Source organism: Dysidea avara, chromosome 12 (assembly GCF_963678975.1).
Source record: "Dysidea avara chromosome 12, odDysAvar1.4, whole genome shotgun sequence".
Lineage (NCBI taxonomy): Eukaryota > Metazoa > Porifera > Demospongiae > Dictyoceratida > Dysideidae > Dysidea > Dysidea avara.
In genome coordinates this window covers 2,828,762-2,854,703 of record NC_089283.1, presented here as the reverse complement: position 1 = coordinate 2,854,703, position 25,942 = coordinate 2,828,762, and the positions used below count along the sequence as shown (strand labels likewise).

The 25,942-nt window shown below is 38.2% G+C and overlaps 3 protein-coding genes across 10 annotated transcripts; all 3 read left to right on the top strand.

The window, feature by feature from the left end:
• Nucleotides 1-2,481: 2,481 nt before the first annotated feature.
• LOC136240201 (annexin A7-like) lies at nucleotides 2,482-9,639 on the top strand. The gene is made up of 12 exons (XM_066031119.1): nucleotides 2,482-2,622; nucleotides 2,668-2,749; nucleotides 2,805-2,899; nucleotides 3,881-3,994; nucleotides 4,425-4,481; nucleotides 4,534-4,567; nucleotides 7,365-7,444; nucleotides 7,492-7,557; nucleotides 8,037-8,138; nucleotides 8,185-8,260; nucleotides 8,321-8,433; nucleotides 9,341-9,639. Exons 1-12 carry the CDS (start codon nucleotides 2,611-2,613, stop codon nucleotides 9,461-9,463), a joined length of 954 nt encoding a protein of 317 aa, XP_065887191.1. The 5' UTR covers nucleotides 2,482-2,610; the 3' UTR covers nucleotides 9,464-9,639.
• A 25-nt stretch (nucleotides 9,640-9,664) lies between these two features.
• On the top strand, nucleotides 9,665-19,080 carry LOC136240195 (uncharacterized). 8 transcript variants are annotated; one of them, XM_066031107.1, is made up of 20 exons: nucleotides 11,285-11,448; nucleotides 11,578-12,264; nucleotides 12,529-12,643; nucleotides 13,004-13,050; nucleotides 13,103-13,196; nucleotides 13,968-14,070; nucleotides 14,123-14,216; nucleotides 14,385-14,721; nucleotides 15,089-15,182; nucleotides 15,231-15,332; nucleotides 15,641-15,739; nucleotides 15,789-16,031; nucleotides 16,180-16,290; nucleotides 16,346-16,423; nucleotides 16,472-16,531; nucleotides 16,580-16,667; nucleotides 16,717-17,348; nucleotides 17,498-17,626; nucleotides 17,676-17,865; nucleotides 18,673-19,080. In XM_066031107.1, exons 8-20 carry the CDS (start codon nucleotides 14,666-14,668, stop codon nucleotides 18,906-18,908), a joined length of 2,118 nt encoding a protein of 705 aa, XP_065887179.1. In that variant the 5' UTR covers nucleotides 11,285-11,448; nucleotides 11,578-12,264; nucleotides 12,529-12,643; nucleotides 13,004-13,050; nucleotides 13,103-13,196; nucleotides 13,968-14,070; nucleotides 14,123-14,216; nucleotides 14,385-14,665; the 3' UTR covers nucleotides 18,909-19,080. The 8 variants fall into 8 exon arrangements, with proteins under 8 accessions (XP_065887183.1, XP_065887179.1, XP_065887181.1 ...); XM_066031109.1 differs by having other exon boundaries at nucleotides 11,497-12,264; XM_066031111.1 differs by lacking the exons at nucleotides 11,285-11,448; nucleotides 11,578-12,264 and adding an exon at nucleotides 9,665-9,727.
• Nucleotides 19,081-19,103: 23 nt separating this feature from the next.
• Nucleotides 19,104-24,831, top strand: LOC136240197 (prolyl 3-hydroxylase 2-like). The gene is made up of 10 exons (XM_066031114.1): nucleotides 19,104-19,554; nucleotides 20,908-21,361; nucleotides 21,429-21,559; nucleotides 21,610-21,726; nucleotides 21,780-21,977; nucleotides 22,031-22,120; nucleotides 22,937-23,084; nucleotides 24,223-24,343; nucleotides 24,396-24,474; nucleotides 24,527-24,831. The coding sequence occupies exons 1-10, from the start codon at nucleotides 19,147-19,149 to the stop codon at nucleotides 24,710-24,712; spliced, it is 1,932 nt and encodes a 643-aa protein (XP_065887186.1). The 5' UTR covers nucleotides 19,104-19,146; the 3' UTR covers nucleotides 24,713-24,831.
• The last annotated feature ends 1,111 nt before the right edge of the window (nucleotides 24,832-25,942 follow it).

Here is a 25,942-nt window from a genome sequence, read left to right as displayed (position 1 = left end):
TTATGATAGCACTACCGCTTGGTGACAACTAGTTTTAGTAATTTTTTACTTTACTTTTCTATGGAGTAGGCACAGATGATACTATTTTGATCAGGATTATAGTGTCTCATAGTGATTTAAGTAGCTACCTCTCTCATAACCTTTTTTTTTTTTTCAAGTTGTTCAGATTTTAGTTAGAAAGGTCACTTCACTGTGAAGCCTGTGTTATATTCCCCAAGTAAATGGTTTGCAAAGTATTCCATCTGTCTTATGCTGCTGAGGTTTAGTGACATTTATGCTCCACTGACTTTACTAACTATTTCAATGTTACCATATCATTTGACACCACTGCTAGTACATTATCTGTCCCATTATGCAAGCCACAGATTATTTTCTCTTTCACTGATAGCTATCTAGCTGCTGTAATATTTCATTGGTAGTTGGTTTTGTCCGTGTGTGTAATGCATGTAGCTACAAACATGCATGTCAGGTGGCACAAATTTCTGTAATATGGAATTTTACGTCTTTCAGTGGTATACAGAATAAAATATTATTTTGTCCTCATTAAGCCACATAAACTTAGCTAATTATTAGTTTTTCATCCCCACCTGCGTTGCCATTTTTCTTAGGTTTTTTGCACCACTAGTGGCTGAGTGCAGCCATTCAGCACCTTTAAAAGTTGGTACCTTGCTAAAGCAGTCTAAGAAAACTGCATTCTGGGTCATTTTAGCTAGCTAGTTAAGCTATCTAGTTAGTAAAAAAATAAAATAAAAATCTGCCCTCCTGCACTGACATTTTGAACACAGCCAGGAGGATGAGAAACTAATAATTAAGTTTCGTTAAGTTTATGTAGCCTTATGGAGGTTGATGATGATAGCATCATGAAAAGTATGACAACACACAAGAGATAATGGGTGCTCAGACTCAGGGGTACCAGGTTGAAATAACAAGGACCCTGGCAAGGCATAACTACCAAACAACACACACACATTACAACAACACCAAGACACAGTACAACACATTTATTCTATTGGAATTTACATCAGAGTTTGTTAAGGACTGCAGCTGTATAGTTGTAAGTGCAGAATTCTTCCTATGTATACATGAATGCAAATATTAAAGGAGTTTGAGCTGGTTGTACGTACATACTATACCTCGTGCCCAGCTGGGCTCGCGCTAATTGCACATTAGTGCGAGTGCGGCTGGGCACGAGACTATCTCAATAGTTAATCTAATGAGAACCACAACAATGGACTCATGTGACTGCACGCACTGGTGTTTTTGTAAGAAACAAGTTTAGGAAATGGGTCAGATCTTACTACTGTATAACCAAAATATTTTGAGGGGCAAATTTTTCAAGGTTGAGCGATGTTACCTAACTTAAAATTTTCGTGGATTTGCAAACGCTTCCAAAATATATTAGACTAAATGGAGGCCTAAATATTTCAAGGATAAATTTTTGCTGGTAACCCCCAAAACTGCAAAATCAGTGAAAAATTTCCCCCTCGGCTATACGGTATATCCACTGTTGTGTGTCACATACAAAATACACAATGCCATACAACATGCAGTGAAACCTCTCTATACCTGGATACCTCTATAATCAGTAATACCATTATCTGATTCTGTTCAAACTTCCAACTTCCTTAAAATCTGACATGTCTTTTTGGCTCCTGATGGTCATCTTGCAGAATCCTTGTCGCATATATCTTTGTTACTCACATTTGTTTTGCTAGCAGTAACAGCTATATCTTTCTGTGAACCATGCTACTCTCATTATACCAGAGTTGATAACTGCACATGACCCAGTTGTAATGTTTGTTTGTTTAGTCTATTTTTAGATCCTCAGGAGAGCTGACTAAGAGCTTCCACCTGTACCATTCAGCTATAAGTCTAAGTCCTTGAAATTAGGTTAGGTAATCCTAAGGCTGCAGCACATGTTGCTGTAGACCTTCAGTGCAGGTCACTGTAAAGCATTAATACAATAATACAATACAATACTGTAACAATACACAGTTTACTTCATAATAAGTCTGTACAATACAAATAAATGGTTCAACAATTAAACAATGGTTGTCATGTTTTGCACGGGGTAACACATGACAACATATTCTCATATGACAATATCCTGTAATGTCGGTACAGGTCACAGTTTTTTTTGTTTTTTTTTAGTATCTGTGGTTACATGTTAGTGACCTTTATATTGACATATATATTGATGTTTCCTCTACAGATCGACTTGGAGGATATCAAAGCGAAGTTCTTGGAGATGTACCACAAGACACTTGGTAAAATGATTGTTCTGGTGACTACAAGAAAATGCTACTGGCTCGATCTTGTCAAACCATAACTTTAGAACCCAAAAGCAACTGGCTGATCAGAAACTGACTTGTGTAACTCAATCATGTATTATAAACCATTTCTCAGGTGTAGGTTTTGTACAGAGTTTGTAAGTTCAAATAACTATAGCTACTCTAATAAAGCAATCACTCTTTTTTAGCGCTAGAAAAAAGTATTTACTGCGCCACAGATATTAATTATTAGGCGTTACCCGTATAAAAGCCACAAATCGTAGTAGTTCTGTCTTCTGAACATTTGTTTAGTGAACAACGAGGTGAACAATAATAAACAATGGCTAGCGGAGTAAGTTAATGAGCTCACATAGTACATGCTCATGGTGTTTAGCAGGGTTCAGGAACTGTAAAGGCTGCAGGTAATTTCAATGCTGAGAAAGACGCGGAGGTTTTGCGCAAGGCCATGAAGGGGCTAGGTGGGTCTCTATCACGTGATTGTATAACCTTCTCTAAGTTAGGTTTAACTTGCAGGCACGGATGAGAAAGCGATTATTAACGTGCTGGCTTTTCGCAGTTGTGCACAACGACAAGAGATCAAGTTGAAATTCAAGTCAATGTATGGCAGGGTAAGTTGTAGTTGAAAACTTAGTGTGCATAAACATAGATATTATATTACAGGGAATATAATATCTATGGTATAAACTGTTTGTACATACCACATGTGAACAGGGTGTCGTACATGTATAGAGTTGCAAGAGACGTTTTCTGTGCTGTGAACTTTAGTACGTATGTGATACAGAGGGGGTGTCATGTTGGCATGCACTGTAGGCAATGTCTTGACTGGCTGAGACATCATGTGACCTGTGACTTAAAAGCCTTTTCCAGTATTTGACCTAATGCATGTAGATCAATCCATGTGTGTACCCTATAAATTCATCACCTTGCTGACTTTTTTCCTGCCTATTGTGAGCTGAATATGTTAGGTCATATGACACCAAAGTGTGATCATGACATTGTGTGTAAGAGTCATATATTATATGACCTCGTGAACACACATGTTAGCTATCGGTGTAAAGAGCTAGTAATAGTATCATTAAACAACTGGGAGGCACAGCATGGATAGGCTGCATGCAGTAGCCGATAACATTATAAGTAAAACCTCACTTAGTCACCTCTAGACCTGTTTTCACTGTTTTCACTGTTTTCACATGGGTACTCACTCAAAAGTGACAGGTCAAGTAGCCCAATTTCAAGGGATAATAGTCCACATATGTACCGAGTTCACAAGCAATCATCAGATGACGAGTTCTAAATACTTTATGTATTGTCCATAAAACCACAACTCTTTTGCTTTGCAGACTGATGGGTTGAACCCTGAACCCTACTGTAGGGTTGAACTTGCTTGTGATATTTTATGACTTTGAGGTTCAACCAGCTCATATGAATGTGTTAACTGGGCTCAATGTGGGTTCAACCTGGTTTAAGTGAACATGTGTAAAGGATGTAAAATACACACTTCATTTTTATGGCTGGTTTCACTACAATAAAGATGAATCATCACTTGTTCTTCTTGTTATATCATGTGTATAGCTAGTTTGCTTGTGTAGGATTTGGTGAAGGACCTCAAATCAGAACTTGGAGGTAATCTTGAGGAAGTGACATTAGCTATGATGGAACCTTGTGAACTCTTTGATGCTAAGAGTCTACGTAAAGCAATGAAGGTGTTTGTGTTGCGTGCATACATGCGTGCGTCGATATGTGTGTGGTGCGTGTGTGTACTGCACGCATGTGTGTGGTCCCTGTGTGTATGTGTGTGTGTATGTGTGTGCATGCTGATCAAATAAAAATCAGCTTTTGCATTTAACTGATTGCTTTATGTGGAGCTTATAATTAAGAGCCACCTAGTCAGGCCAGTGTATAAATATAGTTTACCTTTTTATTCCAAATATATGAGAAGTGTTCTAGCTGCCATCTGAATTTGGTTACACTTAATAAAAAGATCTGTACTCATCAATCGTGTCAATTTCTTTAAGTATCTCATTCTACCAGCAATGCATTGTTTTGATCTAACCAAAATTTTGTGTGCATACGCTGTACATACACTATTATATGATATGTCATACCATTAATAATAGGGTATTCCCCTTATAGGGAGCTGGTACTGATGAGGCTGTTCTCATTGAAGTGCTGTGTACAAGAACTAACACTGTGAGTGGCCTCTTTAAGTACATGTAAACACATTGTGTACCACTCCATACAGGAGATACATGAACTAAGAAAGGCATACAAGGAAGGTATGGTACACTTGTCATGCTTATTTCTTACCAGACACATGCTGTTACCTCCTCTGATGCATGCAACCAATATAGCACCAGGTGTAAGGGTTGTTGTTTATTTTTTTGGCCACAATTTGTGTTTTGTTCCTCCTATGTCTTGTTTAGTGGTTGGAGTCATTCTTGTAAACATGTAGTGTTCATGTTATTGCTACTGTACTAGTGTGTCTACAGTCTTGTTGATGTTATGACTAAATATAGTAACTAGCTGCCTAAATATAGTAACTAGCTGCCTAAATATAGTAACTAGCTGAGTAGTGAGTAAGCAAGTTTTAAGAATCTAGTAAACTGGTAAACAGTTACCATATTTACTTGTATTTACGTCGCACAACCCTACTGTGACATCTGGTGGCTACTATTCAAGGCTGGATACTATTTGAGGGCAGTGTTTATAACATAAGCAGCTCTTTAAGTGTAGTAACTCCTTAGAAAAAAATGAGGACTGCAATTTAAATAATAGCTGCTGCATTTATTCAAGGTTGGCGTTTGTGCTCTATCTTTAAGGACACAGTGCGGCCACTATTTGAATTGAAGGTGCAACGTTTAACCAAGGAAATGTGGTATAGAAATCTGGGTGTACTGCAGCCACATAACAAATAGTCATTGATGCATCTTTGATTACGTTTTTACTGTATGAATCACAAAAGAATTTAATAGGAAAGAGTTTAACGTGTGGTATGGTAAAAGGGTTACACTCTACTGCCCCAGTTCAGGACAGAAACCATCTCACTCTCCTAATGTCCCAGTAATTCTGTTTTCAAGCTTCGGATTAATATAACAAGCTCTAATGTGCACTTGTAAATGGATACGTAGCAATGATGTCGTAGTCTTGAAGTGCCATTGACAGGATATTTGTATTACTTCATGATCTAGTGAATTTTAACTATTCATTGTTAAATTGGTAACATGTACATGTGTATCCATGCATTGGAGATAGATCTCATGGGAATGTCATACAGTAAGATAGTTACTGTATAGTAGGGGCCACAAAGGAGTAGGCGTGGCCCACGAAATAATATCACCCAAAAAAACAGTCTCAATTTCCTCTGACGATGATGAAGCAGTATTGGTTAGGTAAAACTAAGCTTTCAGATCAACCCAAAACACTTTCAACAAGTTGCTATGGAATTTTATAAATAAATTATTTAACGGAATTTTCTAGTGACTGACTGATTCTTGATAACGGCTAAGGCTTGATTCTTTCACTGTTTGATGTCGCTTCTGCCCAACAGGTGCCTTTTGGCATACCGCAGTACGTACAATGCATTCTTCATAGACTTACCAGTGTCCTCCTTTGTGTCCCATTCATCTTTGCTGACAGCGAATAGTGTTGATTTGGTAATAGCACATGGTGGCTTCCCTTTGTAATGGAAATTGTCCGTATTGTCATAGTGGCTATTTGATATCAGAGGTGCTTTTCAAACAGTTCTTGATTCATACTGCTGTGTAACGGGTTGCACATAGCCGACAACGAAGAGTAATGGATGCTTCGCTTTTCAGACGATAATTGATATAACTGGGGTACAAGGCACCATTCAGTATGCGTGGATTGCAGAGGTGCTTTTCGAACAGTTCCTATTCGAAATGCTGCGTAACAGGTTGAACATAGCTGACAATGAAGCATAATAAATACTTCACTTTCACACGATAGTTTGGGCACGCAGCACCATTTCAGATGCGGTATGTGTGGGTTCACCAGTCATAATAATTATTTATAAAACAAGTTGATGTTGTGCTACTTCTAAAAACCAGGTGCCATGCAGCTAGCTAACTCATCTATGCTACTATGAATTGACCAACTATGTATTACTACTTTACAATAGGGTAATTTTGGGTTGTGCAATAACATTATTAGCTAATTCTTGTATTTTGTAATTCATGAAATATTTGTAATTCGTTCAATTACGTTGCTATGCACTGCTAAGGAAGCGTTTGGTAAACAAACCGCTTTTACCAACATATTACGCACAGAAGTATCTTCTAAACTGAGTTTTTTCCCACAAATTCTCTCGACAAAGCCTCAAAGCTGCTCTTCATTTTCGTTCGTGTACGTAAGGGATATGCCCCCTTTCAACTTGAAGCGATAGGCTATTCCTGGTAGTGTACGAGGCCTGCATCATTGTTTTTCAGTTGCTAAACGCCTGAAAACCTCAAGGGGAAGGTAGTCTGAGGAAAGTCGCCACACCCGTATTTCAGTCCACCGAAAAGAAACCACCTCAGAGCAAAGTTCACCTATGCAGAAGGTTAATACAGGCTTCATTTCACTTTTACTTCTTACGTAAAAGCTGCTTTTACCATTATTAAACGAGTTTGCTCACATGGGTGCATACGGACAAACATAGATAGGTAGATAGGTACACACACACACTTTTATGGAAACAATTTCAATAAACCAGGCGCATGCCTGGTTTAAAAAGTTAACAAACAAGCACACAGAAAAATTTGGAATTTTCAACTAGAGTAGGGACCATAGCACATCGATAAAAAGTTCTGAAACAAGCTGGAGTAGTGCATGATATTAAATCACAGTAAAACAATAAGAAGTGTTATATCCCTACTGTGCATTTCCATTATAGTATCTTGAGCACAGTAGGGATATGACACTTCTTATTGTTTTACTGTGATTTAATATCGTGCACTTCTCCAGCTTGTTTCAGTACTTTTTATCAATGTGCTATGGTCCCTACTTTAGTTGAAAATTCCAAATTTTCTGTGTGCTTGTAGTATTAAACAGTAACACTGTTGTTTGTCTTTACAGAGTTCAGTAGAGACCTTGAGAAAGATATTGAGAGTGAGACTAGTGGTCACTTTAAGAAGTTGTTGGTGTCCCTTCTACAGGTGAGTTGTTGTTGCTAATGGTTACCGTGATGTGTTGTGTTTCACAGGGCCAGAGAGAAGAGTCTGGTGTGGATGAGGGACTGGCAGCTAAGGAAGCTCAAGAGTTATATGATGTATGTGTGTGTGTGTGTTTGTGTGTGTGTGTGTTTGTGTGTGTGTGTGTGTGTGTGTGTGTTGTGTGTGTGTGTGTGTGTGTAGTAGCAGTAGCACAACCAAGTGGTAAATGGTTCCAGATACAATGCTCAGTGATACAAAGTTGCTATTTTTGTTGCTTCCTTGAGCGAGAAGCTTACAAAATTAGCTCTACCAAGCTGGGGACCTGGCAATGGGGAAGCAAATGCCAACCTACCATGTCTCACATAAGGGTGAGGTTCAGGTGGTACTTCTCTAATCTTCACCTGGTTGGCATAATACAGCCTCCTGTTGGGTTAATTTAATATTCTGCCTGTCGAGTAGTGTGCAAGAGACCCAGTCAACTGTACCTGTGTGTGTATATAGCAGCTAACAAACAGTTTTGCTTTTTTATGTGTAGCGTGTGTATGTGTGCACATGTACTGTGTATGGTGAAGACCCCTTAATTTTTTTACCACAGGCTGGAGAAAAGAGATGGGGTACCGATGAGTCAATGTTCAATAAGATCTTAGTGACACGAAGTTATGCTCAGCTACAACGCACCTTTGACATATATACCAAGGTAACAACACATGTGACCATCACATGATACTATCTTGTATCACCAGATCGCCAAACGAGATGTGTACTCTGCCATCCAGAAAGAGATGTCTGGTAATCTTCGTGATGGCATGCAAGCTGTTGGTAAGATTGTATTCAATGGCAAGTAATTATTCTGGTCGTTACATAACATGTTTATTGTAGTGAGGTGTGTACACAGTCGTCCGATGTACTTTGCTGAGAAGCTGTACAAGAGTATGAAGGGACTTGGTACAGATGACAACACTCTAATCAGGGTCGTCGTATCTCGTAGTGAGGTAAAGGCTTTTCACCTGTATTACAACTACATGAATGGACACAGTTATAGACCATGTACAAGTGGGTGGATCCAGAATTTGGAAAGGGGGGTGCACTTTGCTGAAAAGTTGAAGAGCAAAAAAAAAAAAAAAAAAAGTCACAAAATAATGGCTGTCCTTTACTAAATGTATATACTATCAAGATCCTTATTCATAGCTTCATAGTTAAGCTACACTGCCTCATGAACACTGTGACTTGCTTTATTAGAGTGATTGACTACTCTATTAGTGTATCTCAATCTTGTATGCAATTTTTTTTTGAAAGGGATGAGGGGGGGGGGGGGGGGGGTCATGTACCCCCTGTGCCCCCCCCTAGATCCACCACTGTTGTGGGTCTGTTCAAATAGTGTACCTGGAGTGCTAATGACTTAAGCATCATTAGTGCTTGAGTTGCACTAAAGTCTGAATAGCTTAGCTTCACCTCATGATTTCACTGTTGGTAAAGATTCCAAATCATATGTTGATCATGTGCTCTCACTACCACTTGGTGCATACTAAAATGAACAAGTATACATGCCCAGATACAGTGTTCCAGGTCCAAAATCATTGAAACCAACTCCCAGACCTCTGTGTGGTAGCTAAGTGCTTGGATTGTTGAAAGAAAGTTCTAGCCTTTGTAGTTAGAGAACCTAATGGTACCGTAGTTTGGACTTATTTGCAATGTGTGAAATGGAAAGCCATGTGTGAGTTAGCAACCAAATGTGTATGTCACGCAGAATGCATGAAAGTTGAAGTGTCTGTGACTTTTTTCCTGTCTAATTCTTTGGCTCCACCAAGCCTTTACCAGCTTTACTACAATACAGTAGAAAGATGCTACATGCTAATTCCTAATATCTTGTGTTGTAATGTCTTCATGTTTCCTCTGCAGAAAGATTTGGAGGAGGTTAAGGCAAAGTTCTTGGAGATGTACCACAAGACACTTGGCAAAATGATTGAAGGAGATTGTTCTGGTGACTACAAGCGAATGTTACTGGCTATTGTCGGACAGTAACTTATACCAATTAGAAACTGCAGCTGGAATTGTTTTGTATGGACACATTACTTTTGCTATTGGCTTTTGTATTATTGTTACCAGCATGCAGCAGATTTTTATTTGCAAAATTATTACTGCAGATTTTTATCGCAAATTTTATTTTTGCAAAATTATTACCGGTAGTCAAAATTAAATGCACCATAAATATTAATTGTCGAGCTAAAAGTCGCGCGTGTGATCCTGATCATGAGTGAACCCCGGAGTGAACAAACGATGTGCAATGTAAGTTACGCTTAACATTAGTCGTACTCATGATGTACAACCATATATTATTATGGTACATTACAACCTAAGTCTGGTACGGCCCATAGGTCATTTGTTTCTCCCTGGTTTGTCATGCATATACGTTCCATCAGTACGTACATGCTCAACCTAGTGTGTGTACCACCCTCAGTGCATCTGTTTTATAAGGTTCTGCAACCAAATTGCAGAGCCACTCATTGAGAAGTCAACACTTCAGATTGGACACTGCTCTGAGGGATCTCTCTGATTTCTTACTGTTCTCCATGCTTCAAAATTCTTCGCTCCCCACTCAGTATCCTTCATTGTAGCACTCATCTTGAAGCTGCAAATGTGAACATACCAAACTGTGCAAGAGTCTTGTTGAAAGATTACCTCATTAAAGTTTCATGTTTAGTTTTAAAATCTTTTTCTCAGTATAATATGGAAAGGTTCATGATCATTCTTGTGTAGAAATTAACAGTGGCAATTCTCTCTCATGAGCATGTTAGATTCTGGATCAGACTACAATCCTGTTATCCATGATATGTTTATACATTATCTATCTTCTGTGATGTAGTGTATCTCCTCGTGAAGGTCAACCCTAGGGGCAGCCAGACATGGGCCAAGTACATGAGTACTTATACTTAAGTACACTTAAGTACAGATTTGAAAGTACTTGTACTTTACTTAAATACTTTCTTAATTACCGCAATGTACTTGTACTTATACTCAAGTACTTTTGCCAAGTACTTGAGTACTTAAAGTACTTTTAAGTACTGCAAACATTGTAGTTTGTACACAGTGAGCGTCAATAAAAATAAATTTGATGAAGTTGTAGTTTTCAACCTCTTGGTACTTTGTACAACCTTACTATGTATCATGTAGCCACAAGCAGCTGTTTAATAGGAATTCTGGTTTATATAATAAAAGCAATGCTGTCGTTTAAATTGGGAGTTGAAGAGAATGGTTGACAAAAACCTGAAACTACCTGCTGTCATGAAATATTTTGCAATTCCTGAAGTTTTATCTGAAGGAGACTGTAAGGCTAAAACTACTGTAATGAGGGGTTTGTTGAATTGGTGGTAAGAAATTATCAAATTATCATTTATAGTGCACAGTATCCTTCTACGTCAGACACCATCCTTCCCTTTCCATTGTGGTAAAATAGTGCTTGTATTATTTATCCTAATTAAGTGGTTATTTAGCATTGCAGGAAAAGAATTTAAATCCGAGTTTAGTAGACCTAGAAATGATTATTATGCAGTGTAATAGTTCTGTGAATATAAAAACTGTACCTTGCATGTTTGTACCTCAAGCTTAAGTTATTATGCATGGCTGTTGCTATAGCAAAATGTACTGTACTTGTACTTTACCTAAGTACTTTCACTATGTACTTGTACTTTACTTAAGTACTCTTGTGATTTCAGTTGGAGTACTTGTACTTATACTTCAAAAACTCAAAAGTACTTGTACTTTACTTAAGGGTGCTCGCTGATATTTGAAGCCGTTTAAGTGCCAGCCCAGAAACCACATGCGGCTATTACATCATAATTGGCATTACTACACATACTTGTAGTATCCGTGTTAAGTGGACATGTTTTGCACCAGAGAACATGAGGAAGAATAGCTCGAAGAATAGCATGTTATTTCGCTTTAGAATCGTCACTGAAGTGTTAGCAAATGATTGTCTGATGGATCAACAGTTATGAATTAATTTAAAAGTAAGTGTTATTTAAGGCAACAAGTGTGAACGCACTTTTCGCTTGTAGGCAACATGCGTTCGTGCCTTGTTTTCTCGAGTGATAGGGTATGCTGGTAGTTAGTATTGTAATTGTAAGCTGCTTATGTAGGGGACAATGTTACCAGCTGGAATCACAAGGTGTTACAAGCTGATGATGGCGTGCCTAGCGTAACCTATCCAAGAGCGACTTGGAGACTCCAGGCGGAGCAAGAAGCTGTTCCTGTGTGTGAAGAAGAGAAAACAGAGCTTTTTGTGTTTAGAACAGCGTTTATGACATGTTATTTTGAAAAGTTGGTGATTGCGGTCAATAGGAATTTGTGTGGTTATTGTATCAATAATGTTGGGCGCACGCAATCTTTACACATGTTTACTAAAAATAAAACTAGTTTTTGAGTGATACCCGTGAAGGCTTCAAAGTTTGTAGGGAGATTCGCTGATAAATTCTCCAGAGGTCTATGTTTAGATTTTGTCCGTAGCGTTATGGCTTCATGAGTTACGGCACCGAGAACATGAGGTTTTGAATGGTGTAGCACACTTTTAGTACTAACTTAAGTTCTATGTACGCTGTGTACTAATACTAAACATAGAGTTGTGAGTTATAAGCTGAAGTTTGTTCAACGTGGTTTCCAGTGCGCTACTGCGAAAAATGGAGGACTAGTTTCGATTTAAGCGCTTCATAAAGAACTACGCATAGTTATAAAATGGTATAGGCTAGAAGAATTCTGTTTGGTTTGTGTTGAAGAGAAAGAGAAGCACTTCCAACGCAAGTAGCATATGGATTCATTTTATACATTATGTGAGTATTAGCAACAATACAAAAAAATGCATGTTGTATGGCTTCAAATAGCCGCGAGCACCCTTAAGTACTTTTAAATGTACTTGGCCCCATGTCTGGGGGCAGCTACTCTTTCAGTGTCTAGATCCTTGACAAAAAGCTCCCTAGTGGTGTTTGTCTGAGAGCGGTTCCCTATAATAATAATTGATGGCGTATGGATAAATAGTACAACTAAAGTCTATAGGATTCAGTGTATGGTATGTATGGCTTTTATGTACTGCATAGGATTTGGTGAAGGACCTCAAATCAGAATTTGAAGGTAACCTTGAGGAAGTGACGTTAGCTATGATGGAACCTTGTGAACTCTTTAATGCTAAGAGTCTTTGTTGACACCATGAAGGTATGTGTATGTTTTTGTAGTGTGTGTTTCTGAAATAATGATTAAAACTGATGGACCTGTTCAAATCGTGCATGCTTAGGTCCTAAAGCTGTGTGCACAATAAGTCCCAAAGCTGTGTGCAACATTAGTTTATGTATAGCTTGTTTATCATAGCAGAAGCAACTGTGAATATGAAGAATTAAAGGTTTATTCTTGTCACTAGTTTGGGATCTAAGAGTACCCATGGTTCAAGGGGAATAACTGACATTATCATGTTACAGTGAATGCAAATATCATGAAATTTAAGACAGCAAATTTGTTACCACTGAATATATTGACCATAGACTGCCCGTTGATATTATCATGCATGTTCACTAATAGCTGGATAAGCTGTTCTCATTGAAGTGTTGTGTACTAGAACAAATACTGTGAGTTATATATTCTGTTTGTATGTGTGTAATCTAATGACATTTGCTGAAGGAAATTCATGCATTGAGAAGAAGTCATACAAGGAAGGTACATATCACGACTAGTCATGCAAACTTATTCATACATATTTCTCTATTGTTTGTCGGTTAGTTTTGTGTGTTAATGAATTTTAGTAAGAGTAATCATGTTATTTCTGTTGTTGTGCTGGTATACCTGTAGGCTTGTTTGGTGCTGTCTGCCCTTTGCTCAAAATGTAAGCAAAGAGGCGGCCATCACAAGGCTACCCATAGACCTTATCTGTTGTAACTGATATAGACTTGTCTGAATATATACTTGTAGTATGTAATTGTAATACAGTAAATCAGGCAATTGTCTTCAAATTTTTTTTTTTTGCCATTGACTGTATCACTATTACTACCGTATAACCTAAATAGTTCAAGGGGGAAAATCTTTTGCTGCTTTTGCAGTTTTAAGGGTTACCAGTGAAATTTTATCCTTGAAATATTTAGACCTCCATACAATCTAATACATTTTGGGAGTGTTTGCAAATCCGCGAAAAATTTATTCTCTAGGCTATATGGTATGGTACAATTCAGCAAACAGCATTCTACTAGCCACCTATTAGGAGATGTTGTTACATGTTGTTGGCCAGGTACCACCGTAGCATTATAAATGTCAATTCTATGGTACCACTTAAGAACAACAGATCTAGAACTGCTAGTGTTCTGCGTTAAGTGTACTGTATACACAAAGAGCACTACAGAATGTAATAAATGGGAGTGGCAGCTAAGGAAGCTCAAGAGTTGTATAGTGTGTGTAGTGTGTGTGTGTGTGTGTGTGTGTGTGTGTGTGTGTGTGTGTGCATGTGTGTGTTATACCCAACTGCAACGTAACTACCTTCTACCTTTACATCAAGGTAACGACTCACTCAATTTTCACGTACCACTAACTCAGATAACTAAATGAGATGTATACTCTGCCAACCAGAAAGAAATGTGTGGTGATCATGCAAGCTATTGGTATGATCTAAATTTTATTTTTGGTCTTTGACATGCCATGTGTGCACTGCAGTGAGGTGTGAGCAGTCGTCTGTGATGTACTATGCCGTACAAGAGTATGAACAGATGGCAGTACACTAATGAGGATTGCCATGTCTCGTAGTGAGGTAAATTTAAAGTATGATGAAGCCATTTATTGTAGTTTAAGAATTAATGAACTGAAAATGCTTGATTCGACATATAAACAGTAATTTGTTCAACTAATCCAATTGGTTTACTATGATAGGTAATGCCACATTATTGCATTATGTTTATCCTTTACATTTCCTCTACAGAAACATTTGGAGGAGACACAAGACACTTGGTAAAGAAAATGCTGGCTACCATAGTTTAACCGGAAACGATTAACTGTGGATGGAAACTACTGGATTTGTGTTTTGTATCACTTTATGACGTATTTTTACCGCAAATTAAAAATTTTTGCCAGTCAGCGGATTTTGTACTTGGCGCGAATAAGTTACTGGTCTGAGTTGAAGAGTAGCGTGTAATGTAGTAGCTCGTAAGATAACAAGTTTGGGTGATATCAGATGAAGGAAGGTGACTACTCGGATTGCTAATGGCGTCACACAACGACACGGAAATCAGAGAACGGCTGTCGGATGAAACTTTACGGTTAGTTAATCAATAGTATATAATCTATGGTTAATCGCTGGTAACTAGGTGGCCTTGTGATGCGTTACAAACCATGTATGTATGTGTTTGTCGTTATCGTTTTTGTTTGTTGAAGTTTAAGACGTATCATTTAGGCGCTTCACCTGTTTACTAAAGGCAAGATGGTACACTTGTGCCCTCCAATGCAAATTCGTTAAAGTTTAGTACCTTGGTGTTAATGTCCGCGATAAATAGCGTTGTGTTAGTGACAGACTTGTAATGAAGTGAGATGTTTGGTGGTAAAGAGCGTATCTCAGTGTAGAATTACTAAAATGAGGTCACAATTAGCGGTTACTTGTTTGCTTCAACGACCATGTTATTTCACCAGGAGCCGTTTGCGTGAAGCTGTTACTAAGGACAAAAAGGAGTTGTTAGAGGGACTACTTCATGATAGCCCAGATTCCTTGGACAGTACATACGAGGTCAGTCGATTTAAGGGTAAAGGAATGTTGTTTCAAGTGCTTTTACAGAATGGGGCCGGCCTACTGCACTTGGCAGCTGGCTATGGTATCCAAAGGTGTTTGTTGGTTTTACTAGCAGCTGACAGAAGCAAAGTATCAGATCAAGATAAGGTCAGGTTTGTTTATATGAATTGGTGATTTGTTAACAGTTAATTGTCAAGCATGTGTTAAATAATCAATTTCCTTTGATGGTCTTGCTACATTAATCAAGTTTGCCTTTGTAAGCATATAAATAATGACTTTACAAACAACTAACCATTTAGTATAATACTGTTATTGTGCACTATGTAAGATTCTGCAAAATAGTACTATATAGTGTTACATTGACCAAATCTTATCTCTCCAAATGCATGCATTTCCATTACACGTTGCTACAAGTACATGTTAATATTACCAGCTTATTATTTCTTGTTCAATAGAGTGGTTGTCGTCCACTTCATTATGCTGCTGGAAATGGTCATCTGGATACTCTGCGTTGCTTACTGGAATATGGAGCAGACCTCTGTGATAAAAATAAGGTGATGATTTACAGTAATGCCCATATACGTTCTATTGGCCTTCTTGTAGGAGGGAGAATCACCACTAACGTTCGCCTGCCTGGCAGGGAAGTTTGAGGCTGCTTCTTTGCTCCTTGAAAAACACTGCGAGGCACAAAATCTAGAGGAAGCTTTTCGTGACAACTGCAAAAACACCCTGCTACATTTTGCCATGATTGGTGACCACCAGATGGTGAAGCAATTGCTGGAGAAACTTTCACAGCTGGACAATGACAAAGTTGTTTTGAACCAAATAGCAAACTCTATGAATAAGGTACATGGTGATTTTGGCTCCACATGTTTTGATAAGTTATAGTGACCTTTTCTCTGAGATAAACAAGTCGATTACCACTAATAAGTGTGAATATATAATTTGGTTTATGGTTTATTAGATGTTTACACAGTTTTAAAAAATTATATAGGGTGGCCATACCATCCTACAAGTTGCCACACAGCAATCTCACTACCATGAAGTTAAAAGTGACCTGAAACAGTTGCAGGTAATTATGGATGAAAATATTGGAGTCACAGAGGTTAGCATGTACTTTGCATACACAAAGAGTGCAATGTTGAGATGGTTTTGTTTAGATGGTAGAGACTTCTGATAGTTCTGCTGTTGCTTCAGCTGCTGGTGTGACTCTGAAATTTCCTTCAGCGGCAACACAGGTGCGTAATACACTTCATAGAAATAGGTGTTAGTATGTGTCATTTTAGCAAGTAAAAAAGCAAAATGGATCAGCTCGTTATCGTGAGATGAGCCCTGAACCTTTAATGGTACATGTCCTCTGTGCTCACATGATTTTACGTGATCTTATCTTACAGCTGTTGGCAGCAACGCCAAATCATTTGAGTATGTCAGGAAACCCGGACTTTGTTCGCATGGACTCCAAAGTTACTCCTATCACAGATGGTAAAATTTTATTTGTTTTAAAGATGTTTATCTCTTGTATATCTTTTAGGCATTATTCCCATAGAAAACCCCACTAGTGGTTTACTAATAAAGAAAGCAATTCTTCATAAGTACCACAGTGTCACTGTGCAACCTTTCAAGATAGATGAATTTAACCCAAATGAACGCCAAAGCTATTTGGGTGTCCATCGTCCCACTGATACTGGTAGAATGCTTGAGCTGCTGTGCGGCCTCCATGGTTTAGTGGTAGAACGATTAGCTGCTAACCATTTCCTTGTATCGGCTCTTGTCATGATAAAATGTGACCGGGACAACCCGCTGAAAGTAAAGGTCACAATTCCCCATGCACGGGCATTGAAAACTGCTACTGATAAACAAGCATCCAATGAAATCCAGGTGTTTACTGTTAGCACAGCTGGGGAAATCCCTGTTCCATTGCCACAACAGGAGTACAGTACTGATTTACACAATTGTGTCATTACCACAGTGATAAACAAGCAGCAGATATTTGCTGTGACTGTTTTGGGTGAATTTCTTACTCTAAATAAAAAGTCCTTGTCCCATACTAAACCTCCTGCAATCAGATGTATATATCATGTGATACTGAGTGAGCCTGTGGACTCCAGTGGCTGTATAACTGCTGATGTGTTCTGTGCCATTGATCTACCCACAACCAGAAAGGTGTGTGTGTGTGTGTGTGCACGCATGTGTACATTGTAAATATAAACATTTACAATGTAACATTCTGTATCAAGCAATGCATTACACTGTAACATCCTGTATCAAGCAATGCAAAGTTGGTGGTGTTACAGACATGTTAATTGTTACAGATACTAACAGAGGAAAGGAAATCACGACCTGATGCTGAGGGCACCTTCATACTGTCACATGATCACATTGAGATGTCATATCGCATCACAAAGGGTCACGGATGGTTGATACCCGAGAAAGAGCATAGGGTTAATTGATTGTCCAGAATTTTCGTGTTGTTTTATAATGCCTTTACAGGTCAGTGCATTGCAGATCTTGCCCAGTAGTCAATCTGAGAATTACGAGTATCCTCCATCGTGGAAGTTTAAAATTTTTCCTGATAAGAGTTTAAAGAAAGTGTCCAGCCAAGTGGAATGCCATCTAAACATTACTGCTGGTACAGTGAAACTAGTTCAGGAACGGTTCAATCATACACATCCCAATCAATGTAAGCTGTATTTAGTGTGTTTTATGTGTTCCACATATGTATGTATGTATGTCATACTGTATAGGGGTGGAAGTTTCAATGGGTGAAACTTTTGTGGTGGGGGGGATCAAACTTACCATATAGATTTCGAGGGGAAAATATTGCTAAAAATAAAATTTTTCGCGGATTTTCAAGCACTCCCAAAATGTATTAGACTATATAGAGGTCTAAATATTTCAAGGCTAAAATTTTTGCTGATAGCCCCCCAAAACCATGAAATCAGCGAAAATGTTCCCCCCTCGAAATATTTAGGCTATATGGTATTCTTTTGTGGTGTGGTGGCACCTTGTGAAGAGCTAAGCCACTTTAGGCAGGCATATTATTCATCGTTGAAATAATCTTACTCTTTGTTGGTGATATCTATACAGATAGACAGCATAATATTATATTGTCTCAGGAAACAGTTGCAGTGCATTTGAGTGCATTAGGAAAGAGCAAATAAAATTACTATATATGACCATCATAGTCATTTTATTTTATGATATTGGTTAATGTTGCAGGAACGCACACGTATTGTAATACTCTAGTGGTCCCGCAAAAAAACTCTTATAAAACCATGAAAGTTTTATCTATCGAAACCTCTCCCTGTATATGGTAAATTTAGAAAGTTCACAAGAATATAATTACCTTTGTGAGCTGTGTAATTTGAAGCACTTCACGAAATATATACAAATTTGTAATTATATGTATAATCTATATAAATTATGTATTGTATTGCATTGATTGCTGAGGATGGCTCTAATAGATATTATTTAACATCACCTGTAGATCATCAGTTATCAGCATCAAGTTCAATAGATGATCCATCAAGTCTTCATTCAGCTATGACTGACAGCCTCACCCAAGGGACTACGAACGGTGACATAAAGGGTGCCAGACATGGTGATGGTGACATGCACACCAATGCACACAATGATTCCAGCACTGAAGATGGTCAAACCATCACAGTACAGCTTACAAAGAGTGGTGAGTCAAGAGGAAACTCCCAAGGGACTGTTGTGTGACTCAAGACATTTTGGACAATTTCACTGGATGATCTTATAATGGTGACATCAGCTGCAGATATGGGACAGGGGCTCATTGTGACTATTTATATTTGTAAATAGTTAAATTTTAGCGCGCTTCTAATTAGAAGCGTGTATGTATGTAATAATTTATTGAATTTTTCGGCGCTTAGCAATTTTATATTATAACGCGCATCCTGGAGCTTAAAAGCTGATATTAACAAAGAGATTTGTGACAATGGTGGTTGGCAAATGTTTGCTGCTGTTTTTCGTGGTCGCTAGCAGTAGACAAGCGTTCAGTACTACTCACAAGAGGTTCGACCAGTTATACAAGGAAGGACTTGATGCTTATGGCGGTGAGCGCTGGTCGGAAGCAGCGCACCTGATAAGACAAGCCATATACCAGTACAATGCTAGCCGGGACGAGTTGTATAGCTGTGTACGGCAGTGTAGAGAGTCTAAGATGTCAGTTGACCCAGATAAAGGTGGTAAAGACGACTTAGCTAAGATGCAACTTCAGCTGGTGCACGTGTCCCACTGTGTCAAGAGGTGCCGCAAGGCATCATGGAAAGGCGTGGCTAGTGACGTGGTGCACACGTTTGACATCCGCCTACCCCTTGACTACCTGCAATTCAGCTTGTATAAGGTTTGCAGCTAATATATTATAACTATATATAACAGCAAGGATTATTATAATGGAGACTTATCATTAACTCTTGTTAACATGAAGCTATGAAGCCATAGTAAAAAGTTACTGAACGTTTTCAAGACTTGTGCTTCAGAGGTATAGCTAATACATCCCATTTGTATGCATCTATTAATATTAAGCTGGGAATGGTAGGGGTTTGATCCAATTTGACCTTAAACCACCCTGTAATTGACTTCAAATATTTTATGACCTTACAGGTCTTCAAAAATAGCCTGTTTCCCAAAATAACTTCTCATCATGTCCCCATAGGTGGAGTATTTGCTTATGAAATAGTTAAATCCCTACCTTTCCTCTGCTGTTGTCCAGGTAGGGGAGGTAGCATTAGTCTATTACAATTCTTTAGGTGCTGGAAGAACAATGTGTAAATGTGATCAGTAGTCCACATCCCATGTTGATATTACTTCTCACCTAGTGCGTTAAGTGATAACAAAGATGGTGTGCAGCTGTGTTGATGGTGTTGGTAAACAGTGTGGGCCTTATTATAGAAACTGCATCTGGTCAACCATTGTTGCATATTGTTCTCACCTTATGACCACAAAGTTAATTACATTTCCTTCACTATTATATATTAACTGTTCAGTTGTTGTTACAATGTCACATCCCATAGTTAAGGATATAAATGACTGGTAGCTAATTTCAGTGGTGGCTTAAGCAGCCAGCCATTTGTGATTACCAGGGCTTTAAGATGTCATTATCACCAGCACTATATAAATGTACTTTAGGCTGACAGATCAAGCTCCAGCTGCTAGGACTTTGGCTGTGGCTACCAGGGCTAGAGTGGCCATGCCACTTTGCTTGAAATCCTTTTTCTGTCTACAGGATGTGGTCGGGTATGGTTAAGAAGTGTTTACTGTCCACCATGTAATACTTGATAGTAATAGGTATAGTCTCATGCCCTGACTCCTATTTTCTGTGGGAAAAAAAAGCAGTCTGAGAGAAGAGCTTACTTATCTCCCAAGAGTTAGGAACTAAGTTACAACTGTACCTTGAAATAAAACATTTTGTGTTACTAAAATAACTTAGAGGTCACAAGTTCAAGTTCAAGAGTTCACACCATCTGTTGTCCATGACTAACTGCATTATGACATTATGGGATTGTTATGTCTGCTAACTTCTCTGAGATAAATGTCACAGATTTTGTGATGCTGTCCTTAACTGCTAATGAATTTATTAACTTTCTCCTCACCCCTCCTCCTCAAAGTTTGTTTTGCTTTGGTTGTGGCAGCCATGCAAATTACTTAGCAAATATTTATTCTTCATCAAGCTTAGTTAGTTATATTCTTTTTACAGGTTGGTAAATTAGAAGAAGCTTGTAGATGGTTTGTGACTTACCAGTACTTCAACCCGGAGGATGAGAGGGTTGATGAAAATTTACGTTACTATGAGTCACTTGGGCTGGATAAGAGTTCCTTTGTTAAACTGGAGACACTGCCTTACAAGGACCTGTATGTGGATGGGATGAGCTTTTATGATGAACAGAAGTGGTCTGAAGCAGTGGATAAATTTGAACTAAGCCTGAGAGACTTTTACACAAAATTAGATGAGTGTTACATCACTTGTGAGGCTGTCAGTAGCTCGGATGAGTTAGTCGAGACAGAATATTATAGCTTGTTGACTGAATTGTTTATGTCAACACTGAAGTGTCGTACAAAGTGTGTAAACAAGTTGGATTCTTTCCGTGTCAACACAGATGAGAATATTCTAACCAGCTACTTCGAATATCTACAATACTGTTATTTCAAAAGTCAGTTGTTGTAGTATACCATGTGCTTGATTGTATATCAACATTATTTGTACATGTACCTTTCTAGTTGGGAGGCTAACTGAAGCAGTGTCTACCTTTGCTGCTCTCAAGAGGGTCAGCCCCAATGACTCTATTGTGATTGCCGGTGAAGAATTTTTTAAAAGGCAAGCTCCAGAATCCAGCTGGACTCTCAGAGAGGTGTGGCTCCTATAAAGCCTTGCTAATGTGATGGGTGTGGCTTCTTTTAGGCTGATGCTCATGTGATACAGCAGCTAGAGGATGATCGTGCTCTTCTGGAACTATTCTATGAAGTTTCTGGTAAAGATGAACATGGCAGTGACAAGGAGGAGGATGATGCTGTCTTGGTAAGACAGACATTGATTTTAGTGACAATTTAATCTTGTTTTATTGGTATTAGTTACAACAAGATTTCTTAAATCACCCTGTGGGCAAGGCCAGTCCTGAGCCTATAGTTGCACAGCCTACGGTTACACAGCCTATTGTTACACAGCCTACGGTTACACAGACTGATGAAGAATTATTAGGACCGAATCGCGTTGTGTTTGACAATGTTCTCACAGATGATCAGTGTCAGGTGCTGATTGATTTAGCCGAGGTGTGTAGTGGGGCTGTTTTACCAGTTGTAATGTTATGCCATCAATACTGTAGTTGGGTGCTGAAGGTGATGGATATAGCAAAAAAAGTCCTCATACTTCACATGAGAAATTTATTGGTCTGACAGCAATTGGTGCAGCACAGGTTAGCAACTTGATGGTGATGTCATGTTACTGTGTGTGATGCAGTGGAACCTCTCTGTATCAGACACTGAAATCAAGAATATGTGATTCATTTTGCAATCCAAACGTTTTTCTTTCTTTCAGAGGCAATGTTGTATGTAACTGGGACCAATATCCTTGTCTTTTTGTCGGGAATTCCTTCCATAACCACCATATGGTAGAATTGATTATAAACGTCCATAGCATCACTTTCTAAGTGATCTTTTACTTCTGTAGTACATTTTTGTAGCCCTGCACTTATCCTGTAGCTGTCAGACCCTTAAGTGAACGGAAACAGGGATAACCAGTTCCTTATGCGCTATTGTAGGAAAAGTGGCTATTTTTGATGGTTGCTAGTAAGCATTGTAGATGATTCTTCGAAGTGATAATGGCATTACCAGTGAAGAGAAACAGTACGGAAAGATATTATATAGGTCATGGTGGTGTGTAGCTGTACATCCTGAATTAGTGGTGTCATGGGTATATGAGCATGCGCACTTGCTCACATGTCTGAAAACCAGACTTGGGGATAATTGGCTTCAATTCTCAACAAGTTGGCAATGTTTATTGTAAATAGTACTACACTGTGAAGTTGTGAGATTTTGTTCTACTGCACGTAACTTGATATATGGTTCTATTAGATTATTTCTATGATTTGTAAGTTACAAGCAGTAGATTTGAGCCTCTACAAATTCATTGGTGATGGTGAGAAGGTTAATTCAGAGAGTTTGTTAAGAGTGGTTTCACCATGTCGCTGATCATTGTATTATAGTATTTGTTGTTAATGTGTTGTATACAGGCAGTGTCTGCCAACAAGTCAGTACTAAACGCTGCTGAGCTGTATCTTAACTCATCTGAGATGTCAAGAGCACTGGTTGAGCAGCACTTTAAACTTAATACATTGTATTTCTCCTTCACCCACCTGGTGTGCAGAACAGCCATTGATGGTAACTTCTCTTGTGAATTATTTGATTTTGTCTTTAGCTGTTAAACTAAATACACAGTGGTTAATGCCTGTAGTTTTACATTAGGGTTGGGCGATATTTTTAATTTGTGACATGCGATTATTGCATGAGATTATTGCATCACTACACAGTTTGGAAAGTCTGTAATGTCAATATGAGTACTTGTTTTCACTTAGAATTATTTTACAAACAAAACTTTCTTGTTAATAAGTTAACAAATTGACATGGTTAGTGATAGTATACAGGAACTGTATCAAATGTGAAACCCAGAATAGAGACAAATTAGATGATAATTGTGATAATTATTGATAAACATTGCCTATGCGATAATATTACGAAGGCTAAATATGTGTGATAATTGAATTGCGGGCACTTGATTACATTGGTACCTTGTCAGAGCTCCAATTGTTAGGATACCAAAGTGACTGCTCTATTAGAGTGTTTGGGTTGTTTTACATATATACCAATTTTGAAGTGCTTTCTCACACAGCTTCAGATGTTCAAGCATTTCAGTTCTATATTGGTGCTCCTGAGGGATTTTTATGCCACTTTACTATTTGGTTCTTAGTACTGTGCTGAAAATCACTAGATTAAAAATATTCTTTTTACTTAGACACTGTTGGTAGGATGTAGGACTCAGTAATGAAATGAGGCCTTATTAATGAGGTCATGAAGTACACCTTAGCTATGTTTGGGACCTACTTGATATGGTCACTATAATGAGGTGGTCTTATTAATGAGGCCTTAGCTATGTTTGGGACCTACTTGACATGGTCATTATAAAGAGGTGATTCTGTTGAAATACACCTTAGCTATGTTTGGGACCTGGTCACTATAATAAGGTGGTCTTATTAATGAGGTCATGAAGTACACCTTAGCTATGTTTGGAACCTACTTGACATGGTCACTATAATAAGGTGGTCTTATTAATGAGGTCATGAAGTACACCTTAGCTATGTTTGTGACCTACTTGGTCACTATCACAAAATGGCTCTAATACAATAGGTGATGGCCACTAAGTGCAGTTTCACTGCATTATCAATCCCCTTGGTTAAAATTATAGAAAATTAACAAGTTCTGTGAATGTTGTGAATCAATGTAAAACATTTTTGTTACTCAGATGGCCAGCAGGAATTCCGAAATGACCTTAGTCATCCGGCTCATTCTGATAATTGCATACTGGACACTACAACTGGTGAATGTAACAAAATTTCTCCAGCCTACACATGGAGAGACCACAGGTTAACAATATGGTGCTACTAGTAGTAATTTACTACCTCTCTCATCATTTAGTGCCATTTTGTATCTAAACGATGATTTTGTTGGAGGAAAGTTTTTCTTTTCCCATGGCACAAAGGATCTCTCACCTCAGGTATAATTCCAATTGATGCTTCACATATTATGTTAGTGGTTTACCATGTTAGACATACGTCAGTCCAAAGTGTGGTCGACTGGTTGGATTTTCAGCCGGCAAGGAGAATATACATGGTGTTACGGCAGTGACCAGTGGCAAGAGATGTGCTGTGGCTCTGTGGTTTACTCTGGATCGAAACTACAAGGAACAACACTATGACGATGCTGTGAAGATGATACTAGACATGAAAACGTAGTGTACAAATAAATGTATAGTCTTTGATATTGCTTCACTAGTTAAGTTATTGCACTTACACTGTATATTGGATCAGGGACTTCAACAATCAAAATGTTTATTTAAAAAATTTTCAAAGGATATACAGTCAGTGGGACAGCTTGTTTGATGAGATAACTCGCACTTATGTGAGAGTATAGATGATAACATCAAAATACCCTGATAGAGCAGTCAGTCATTCTACGGTATTTGATGATTGTTCTATTAGAGTATATCAGTCTTGTTATATATATATATACAACTCCACAGTACTTGTATTTAAAAAATAATAAGATCATTTTGAGCATAATAGATGTTCAAAGCATCAAGTTAATAATTATCTGTGAAAAGAGCTTATCCTTGTAAGCTCCTGTTGCAAAGAAGATAGATCTCAAAGTCAGTAAGAGCAATCAGTAATGCTAACCCACACAAAAAAAGAAACAGCCAAACTGAGAAAAAATGGTGCAGCCTTAAAAATCCTGGGTTAAAAAAGTTGTGAAAATCAAAGGTGGTGGCCAAGAAATGGCTGTAATGATGTTAAGGCTAATAAATTTAATAATGGCTGTGCATTATTAAAATTACTTGTGCCCTTGTTCTCGATGCTCCAAGACTCCTGCACCAAACAATTATAGTTATTTGTAAGTTAATTATAGTAATTAGATAGTTAACTACATAGACTACCAGAGCTGGTGCTTGGTAGACCCTCAGAATTGTATGTCCCTTGCAAGCCAAAGTTTTTCTGTATGTGTAGCTGTGCCACAATTCTGTAAAGCAATATATTATTATTATAATATATACTATACCAGTTGTAACTCTATTGGTATTCAAACTATCAAAAGGTACTGCTACAACGATCAGTCTATGTACACACCAATTTTCAAGTATAGCTGGAATAACTCAGTTTTACCAGGGGCGTAGCTAGAAATTTAAATAGGTGAGGCAGACCTTGCAATGCTTTATGAATGATGCATACACTCTAGTGTGTAAGTACAATCAGTATGCGCTTAGTATATGTAATTATAAGCACTGATAATATGTTAATCCAGGGGGTCAGGTTATGCCCCCCCTGGAAAAGCTAGGAGCAATTTAAATTGTTAAATTTTATCAAATCTATTGTATAAATTAAAATGTGCTTGACTTTTGTATTAGGGTGAGTGCTCTATTAGGGGAACTGCTCTATTAGAGTTTATCGATCTTGCTTGACTAGTTTCTG

Excerpts from the sequence above, each read along its gene's own strand:
- LOC136240197 (XM_066031114.1), top strand. The coding sequence starts at position 19,147 with ATGGTGGTTGGCAAATGTTTGCTGCTGTTTTTCGTGGTCGCTAGCAGT. Across the intron at positions 19,555-20,907 it reads TGCAATTCAGCTTGTATAAG|GTTGGTAAATTAGAAGAAGC; the intron begins GTTTGCAGCTAA and ends TTCTTTTTACAG. Across the intron at positions 21,560-21,609 it reads CCAGCTGGACTCTCAGAGAG|GCTGATGCTCATGTGATACA; the intron begins GTGTGGCTCCTA and ends GGCTTCTTTTAG.
- LOC136240195 (XM_066031111.1), top strand. The coding sequence starts at position 14,666 with ATGGCGTCACACAACGACACGGAAATCAGAGAACGGCTGTCGGATGAA. Across the intron at positions 15,333-15,640 it reads AAGTATCAGATCAAGATAAG|AGTGGTTGTCGTCCACTTCA; the intron begins GTCAGGTTTGTT and ends CTTGTTCAATAG. Across the intron at positions 16,032-16,179 it reads TAGCAAACTCTATGAATAAG|GGTGGCCATACCATCCTACA; the intron begins GTACATGGTGAT and ends AAAATTATATAG.
- LOC136240201 (XM_066031119.1), top strand. Across the intron at positions 4,482-4,533 it reads TGTGTACAAGAACTAACACT|GAGATACATGAACTAAGAAA; the intron begins GTGAGTGGCCTC and ends CACTCCATACAG. Across the intron at positions 8,434-9,340 it reads TCGTCGTATCTCGTAGTGAG|AAAGATTTGGAGGAGGTTAA; the intron begins GTAAAGGCTTTT and ends TTTCCTCTGCAG.